Source organism: Salvelinus sp. IW2-2015, linkage group LG4p (assembly GCF_002910315.2).
Source record: "Salvelinus sp. IW2-2015 linkage group LG4p, ASM291031v2, whole genome shotgun sequence".
Lineage (NCBI taxonomy): Eukaryota > Metazoa > Chordata > Actinopteri > Salmoniformes > Salmonidae > Salvelinus > Salvelinus sp. IW2-2015.
Window position 1 is genome coordinate 17311313 of NC_036841.1, and position 8135 is coordinate 17319447.

Here is an 8135-nt window from a genome sequence, read left to right on the forward strand (position 1 = left end):
TATAGTAGCCTAATAGAACCTTCTCGTCCATTTATGACACCTTTTTATTGAGGCGTTTCAATAAATAAAAGAGAGCAATTATAACGTGTCTGCAGGTTGTTTTGCCACCCTAGATTAATAGTTGCTATTTGTTGACAGAGGGAATGAATATTTTAGGTGTTGTGGGTGGTGGGAAGGATATACACATAATTTGCCCCAGGGTACAATTGTAATCTTCCTCATGATCAGATTCACACAATGGTCTAGCCTGCGTTTAATTCAAGACRACAGGTTATTATAGTTTACCTGCTTTGCTGAAATGTTCGGACCAAGGATTTCACCTCCTTGTCCATTGTTCATTCCGCAGCATGCTTTTCCTGAAACACGACACCCCGCGCCAATTAATAAAACATTGCAGATGGCTGATCACCCGAGCCCTTTCGGCTGTATATGTGGTGAAAGGCGACATAATCGTYTTTGCACAAGATCTAGATTGAGATTGAGAGACTCAGACAGAGACTGGCAGAGAGCTAGTACAGGCAGCATGTTAAAACCGCAGCAAAGCGAGCTCCCCTTGCACGAGTCGCGGTTGTATGGGAAGCCGTGGTTCTGGCAGCGGAATTCCAGCACCATGGAGAGCAGCCGGAGCCTCGCGCGGGTGATCATGGAAATGAGCAACGAAATCAAGAAGCTCGAGACCGAGAACAGTGCGCTAAGGGGGGAAATCGGTCAGCCGACGATTGGGACTGGGCAAGGGGAACCGAATCCGTATTCACCCGCAGGACAGCCCAGGACCGGGGCTGACGACAACCCATCCCACATGAACCTGAGACGAAATGCGTCCGCGCCCGCACTCGAGCGGCAATACAAGGGTAAAGTCGCACTATTAGGCTATTATGTTGTAACGGCATTTTTTTTCGTTTTTAGCAGCAAGATAAAGCAAACAATTGTAATATATCAACATTGTTTGAAATTAGGCTATTTAATAAAGATGGGCCTAGTTTGAACAAAATAATCTGATCAATTTGGTTTATTGATTTCACAGAGAACATTGTAATGACTGTCCGGAGATACTCAATCGCCTCCAACATGCCAAGTGTGATCAGGAAGAGTGAGAGCGAAGATAGGGTGTCGAAAAATAGAGAGGTTGCGAAAGGAAGTAACTCAAGTTGGGGTCGACTTCACGAGGAAGTCCACGGAAGGGCCCCATCCGTCTTCGGGAATTCCACGCGAGACGAGTTCAGCACCACTGCAAAGAAGTTAACCAACAGGTTATTTCTCCAAGAATATGTGCACAAAAACAGGTGAGTGGCCCAGTGGGCCTTCTCATCCAACCTCACCAGAACTTTTAGATAACCTAATTTAAAACTAAATGTAGAATATCGCTTAGGTTGCTATTCATTCCCTCTTATTTTGCAGGACCAAAGTAAAGACGGTCACATTTCTTCTGCCCGTGGATAACATCTACACCAACCGACCAGTTCTGSCCAACCATCTGACAGATGTGGATGCGATTGCGGAGACGGATTCGTAAAGTGAAGATGGATGGCGACAGGTGGCGGGACAATATTTAATCTATAGCCCATCAATATGTGAAGAGCAGGGAGTTAGGCCTACATAAATGGGCCTGTCACACAAACAGTATCTAAGGCAGAGTGTCAGCTACATGGTTTTTTAGGTCAGCCAGAAGATTGATTTTATCGCACCTGACCCGAACTCCACACACGGAGACTCCGGTTACAGGTGTTGTTTCCATACGGCCGAGGTGATCCAACGCCCGGTCATCAGTGATGAGCCGCCAGCCCTCCCTCTGTTGCAACACCAACACAACACTCCCTCCGCGGATCAGATGTCCGGCCCTGCAGCCCATCGTGTCAATCGGAACCTTGAGAACGCTGCAGGTGACGATCGTTTTAGTGACAGTGTGGTCACTTTTTTTCAGAACAATGGGCACGCAGCCTCTTGGTGAATTTCAGGGTCATCACTTGTCTTTCTTAGCTATGTAATGTAGGGTGGCTTTGAGTAAAAAATCTATTGGCCTATCAATATTTTGCATTGGGTCAAGACAGAGAGAACACAAATTCATTAGAACCAGGGTGTTCGTTATTACAGATTTTATTTTATTCTCTCAAAATTAATATTGTCCCTTCTTTTCTTTGATATTCATGTACAGTAAATGAAGTAAATTAATTCCCAGTGCAAGTTATTGTATCTGCTTTGCTTCTGCTGAAATGAAAAGTAGACCTATATCATACAGTATATCATTTGTAAATAGTCAATAAGTACTTACTTATTTTGTCTAACTTTAAATATCCTTTTGTCTTTATTCAATATTTCAGTCTTACTATAAATGTTAAGGTTTGTTCATTCTTTTTCTAGATATTATATTTACACACATGATTGACTTTTTCATAATATAATCTTATTGCTTGGGTATTTTAATATTTTAGGCTTAAACATAGTCTTCAACTGTTTAAAAAAACATTAATAGGAGGCTACATTTATTTTTTAACGCATTAAAACTTCATAGACAATATAATATTGGCACAGGACTGTCAAATACCTCATCAGGAAATACAAATTATATGTATGTAAATGGACAACCGTAGTATGTCTATTACTCATATATATATATATATACAGTACGAGTCAAAAGTTTGGACACACCTACTCATTCAAAGGTTTTCTTTATTTTTACTATTTTCTACACGGTATAATAATAGTGAAGACATCAAACTATGACATWACACATGTGGAATCATGTAGTAACAAAAAAAGTGTTAAACAAATCAAAATAGATTTTAGCCACCCTTTGCATTGATGACAGCTTTGCACACTCTTTGTTATTTAAATACTTATTTTCTGTGCATTTTAGTATTAATWATTTTTTTGCCAAATCAGCTAATTTAAGTATTTGAAAGTATTTTCAAATAACTTCCTATAAATAGGGGCTCCCGGAGTGGCGCAGCGGTCTAAGGGACTAAACAGACCTGGGTTCAAATGCATGGATTTTAATATTTGTGTATTTTAATATTTTTCAAATACATGCCATGTGTATTTCCAGTATTTCCATATTCATTCCAATATTCAACTACTTGTATTTAAAATAAACATTTATTTAAAAATACTTACTTTAAAATGTCTTTTAAAGTAATTGAAATTCCTTAAATATTATTTGAACACAGGTCTGGTATACGTTCACCCTGCAGTCTGGTAGCTCTGGTCCCATCACACAACGACAACGAGTTACCTATGCACACTATTTTTATATAAAGCAAAGCAGTGCGACACAAACAACAACACAGATTTACACATGGGATAAACAAACGTACAGTCAATAACACAATAGAAAAATCTGTATACAGTGTGTGYAAATGAAGTAAGGAGGTAAGGCAATAAATAGGCCAATAGTGGCGAAGTAATTACAATTTAGCAATTTACACTGGAGTGATAGATGTGCAGATGAGGATGTGAAAGTAGAAATACTGGTGTGCAAAAGATCAGAAAAACAAAAACAAATATGGGGATGAGGTAGGTAGTTGGTTGGATGGGCTACTTACAGATGGACTGTGTACAGCTGCAGCGATCGGTAAACTGCTTTGACAGCTGACGCTTAAAGTTGGTGAGGGAGATATAAGTCTCCAACTTCAGTGATTTTTCCAATTAGTTCCAGTCATTGGCAGCAGAGAACTGTAAGGAAAGGCRGCCAAAGGAGGTGTTGGCTTTGGGGATGACCAGTGAAATATACCTGCTGGAGCACGTGCTACGGGTGGGTGTTGCTATGGTGATCAGTGAGCTGAGATAAGGCGGCGCTTTACCTATCAAAGACTTATAGATGACCTGGAGCCAGTGGGTTTGGCGACGAATATGTAGCGAGGACCAGCCAACGAGAGCATACAAGTCGCAGTGGTGGGTAGTATATGGGGCTTTGGTGACAAAACGGATGGCACTGTGATAGACTGCATCCAATTTGGTTAGTGGAGTGTTGGAGGCTATTTGTAAATGACATCTCCTAAGTCAAGGATTAGTAGGATGGTMAGTTTTACGAGGGTATGTTTGGCAGCATGAGTGAAGGAGGCTTTGTTGCGAAATAGGAAGTAAATTCTAGATTTAACTTTGGATTGGAGATGCTTAATGTGAGTCTGGAAGGAGAGTTTACAGTCTAGCCAGACACCTAGGTATTTATAGTTGTCCACATATTCTAAGTCAGAACCGTCCAGAGTAGTGATGCTAGTCGTGCGGGCAGCGATCGGTTGAAAAGCATGCATTTCGTTTTACTAGCATTTAAGAGAAGTTAGAGGCCACGGAAGGAGTGTTATATGGCGTTGAAGCTCGTTTGGAGGTTTGTTAACACAGTGTCCAAAGAAGGGCCAGATGTATGCAGAATCGTGTCGTCTGCGTAGAGGAGGATCAAAGAATCACCTGCAGCAAGAGCGACATCATTGATATATACAGAGAAAAGAGTCGGCCCGAGAATTGAACCCTGTAGCACCCYCATAGAGACTGCCAGAGGTACGGACAACAGGCCCTCCGATTTGACACACTGAACTCTATCTGAGAAGTAGTTAGTTAACCAGGCGAGGCAGTCTTTAGAGAAACCAAGACTGTTGAGTCTGCGATAAGAATACGGTGATTGACAGAGTCGAAGGCCTTGGCCAGGTCGATGAAGATGGCTGCACAGTACTGTCTTTTATCGATGGCGGTTATGATATCGTTTAGGACCTTGAGTGTGGCTGAGGTGCACCCGTGACCAGCTCGGAAACCAGTTGCTGCGGGGGGTGCAGAGCTGTTGGCAGGGGTTGGGGTAGCCAGGTGGAAACATGGCCAGCCAATAGAAAATGCTTATTGAAATTCTCGATTATCATGGATTTATGGTGGTAACAGTGTTTTCTAGTCTCAGTGCAGTGGGCAGCTGGGAGGAGGTGCTCTTTGTCACAATACAGAGGCGGATGCAAGATACGATGGTTTAATGAAACAGTTTACAGCATCAACAGGACAGACAGAATATACTCAGACGGAATCCAACCCAGGGCCTAGGGCGCATCCTCTGATGATAGCATGCTGAGAAATCCAAGGGAGTGTGTCCGGCTGGTAGGAAGGAGCACAGCAGATAATCCACACAAGGGCGGCGAGAGAATGAGCACTGACACCGACACAACCTCAGGGAAGAACAAACGATCTGACAACAAGAAACACAGGTTACAGAACATATAAAGGGGAAGATAATTAATTCCAGCTGGCGCAGACAATCAGGCCAAGATTGGAACCACGCCCACACAAACAGGGGAGAGAGAGAGAGAGAGAGAGAGAGAGAGAGAAAAGAGAGAGTAGGCAGTGGATTCATGAACCGTGACAATACCCCCCCCCCTAGGAACGCCTCTTGGCGTTCCCAGGCAAATTTACCTGTCGATTGAAATCATCGATAAGGGAGTGATCCAGAATGTCCCTAGCGGTACCCAACTTCTCTCCTCCGGACCGTAACCCTCCCAGTCTACCAGGTACTGGAATCCGCGTCCCCTCCTTCTCGAGTTCAAAATCCGATTGACAGAAAAGGTGGTCTCCCCATCAACAAGTCGTGGCGGCGGGGGAACCGGGACCGGCGGGTTAATGCGTGCCTGAAACACCGGTTTTATCTTGGACACATGGAAGGTAGGATGAATTCTCCTATACGCCGGAGGAAGCTTGAGCCGGACCGCCACCGGACTAATGATCCTGGTGACCTTGAACGGCCCGATAAATTTGGGGCAAGCTTGTTAGAAACGGATCGGAGTGGAATGTTCCTCGTAGAAAGCCACACTCTTTGTCCAACGACGTATACCGGAGGCTTCGACCGGTGGCGATCGGCCTTAGCCTTGGTGCGCGCCCCCACCCGGAGGAGAGAGTCTCACGGGCTCTGCTCCATGCGTGATGGCACCTCTGGATGAAAGCGTGAGCGGAGGAACAGTGACCTCGGACTCTGTACTGGGAAAGATAGGTGGCTGGTAACCTAAACTACACTCAAACGGAGAGAGACCCGTGGCTGCCACTGGCAACGAATTGTGAGCGTACTCAACCATAGAGAGTTGTTGACTCCAGGACGAGGGTTCTTAGAAACCAAACATCGCAACACTCTCTCCAAATCTTGGTTGGCCCTCTCCGTTTGACCGTTGCTCTGGGATGAAACCCTGAAGAAAGACTGACACTCGCTCCAGTAACCTACAAAACTCCTGCCAAAACTTGGACACAAATTGGGCCCCCGGTCAGAAACTACGTCCATCGGCAGCCATGTAACGAAAGACATGATCCACGACCGTTACCGCTGTTTCCTTGGCAGTGGTAATTTAGGCAAGGGAATAAAAATGAGCCGCCTTCGAGAACCGGTCCACCACGGTCAAAACAACCGTCCTTACCCTGGAGGCGGGAGAGACCGGTAACAAAATCTAGCGCGATGTGGGACCAGGGTCTCGAAGGACCGACAGCGGTTGGAGTAACCCATCTGGGGTCGATTAGAACTCTTCCCAGTGGCACAAACCGAGCAAGCCAAGACAAAACTGTGAATGTCACGAGCCATCAGCGCCACCAAAAGCGTTGTTCACTAAAAAGCTAGTACGGCTGACTCCTGGATGACACGCTACGTTGGAGCAATGCCCCCACCGAATAACATCGGACCGACACCCCTCCGGCACAAACAACCGATTAGGCGGACAACCGGGCGGAGGCGTTCCCCTTCTAAGGCCGTTCTGACCCTCGATTCAACCTCCCATATAAGTGTGGAGACCACTAGGGTCCTGGGTAGGATGCACTCGGAGTGGATGGGCGTTCGGAATGGTCAAAAATGCGAGAAAGGGAATCGGGTTTGACGTTCTTGGAACCCGGGCGATACGAGAGAGAGAAGTCAAAACGTCCGAAAAAAAGTGCCCACCGCGCCTGCCTGGACTGTTGAGTCTCTTGGCTGTTCTGATATATTCCAAATTCTTGTGATCGGTCCAAACTATAAAAGGTACCCCCGAACCCTCTAACCAATGGCGCCACTCCTCCAGTGCTAACTTTACTGCCAACAACTCTCTGTTGCCAATGTCGGTAGTTGCGTTCCGCAGGTGATAAACGATGGGAAAGGAACGCGCCAAGGGTGCATCTTTGTTGTGTAGAAGCGCACGTTGGGAAAGTACCGCACCTACCCCCACCTCTGAAGCGTCCACCTCCACCCACGAACTGACGCGAGGGATCGGGACTATGAGGATGGGGGCCGAAACAAAGCGGCTCTTGAGTTTGACGAATGCAGCCTCGGCTGTATCGCGTCCACCTGAACGTCACTCTGGGAGGTTTAAGGCGGTAAGGGAAGCGACTAATCTGGCTAAAGTTGCGAACAAAACCCCGGTAGAAATTGGCGAATCCCAGAAACCTCTGTAGGGCCTTACGGGAATCTGGGCTTGCCACTCCACCACAGCCTTATTTGTCAGGATCCATGCGAATACCTTCAGTCGAGGCGATGTAACCTAGGAATGGAACGGATTGTGCATGAAAATGGCATTTCTCCGCCTTGACAAAAAGTCCATTCTCCAACAACCTCTGAGGGCACTCGTCTGACGTGCTGACCAGTTTCCTGGAGAGAAGAAGAAAAAAATCAGTATGTCATCCCAGGAAACATATATGAACTGATCAATCATATCTCTCAGCACTCATTGACGAGTGCTGGAAAACCGCTGGAGTTGGATAGCCCGAAAGGCATGACCAAATACTCGAGAACTGCCCTCTGGGGGTGTTTAAACGCTGTTTTCCATTGTCCCCCCTCCTTATGCGAACCAAATGATAAGCATTACGTAAATCCAACTTAGTGAACACAGATGCTCCCTGTAAACCTTTCAAGGCTGAGGACATCAAACGGTAAGGGATAGGTATTCTTCACTGTGATGTTATTCAACCCACGGTAATCAATGCAAGACGCAGAGAAATCCGTCTCTTCTTCCCCACAAGAAGAACCCCGCCCCGCGGAGAAGAGAAGGACGGAATGAATCCAGATGCCAAGAGAATCAGAGATGTATCTCTCCATAGGCCTCCCTCCAGGAACAGAGAGAGAATATAACTTACCCTTAGGCGGAGACTCACCTGGCAATAATTCTATTGCACAGTTCATAGGACGATGCGGAGGAAGAGAAGCAGCACGGGACTTGCTGAAC

At 45.8% G+C, this 8135-nt stretch overlaps 1 protein-coding gene across 1 annotated transcript; it reads left to right on the top strand.

Moving 5' to 3' along the window:
- The first annotated feature begins 313 nt into the window (after positions 1 to 313).
- On the top strand, positions 314 to 2699 carry LOC111957747 (putative coiled-coil domain-containing protein 195). The gene is made up of 3 exons (XM_023978719.2): positions 314 to 851; positions 1025 to 1283; positions 1399 to 2699. Exons 1-3 carry the CDS (start codon positions 398 to 400, stop codon positions 1511 to 1513), a joined length of 828 nt encoding a protein of 275 aa, XP_023834487.1. The 5' UTR covers positions 314 to 397; the 3' UTR covers positions 1514 to 2699.
- Positions 2700 to 8135: the final 5436 nt, after the last annotated feature.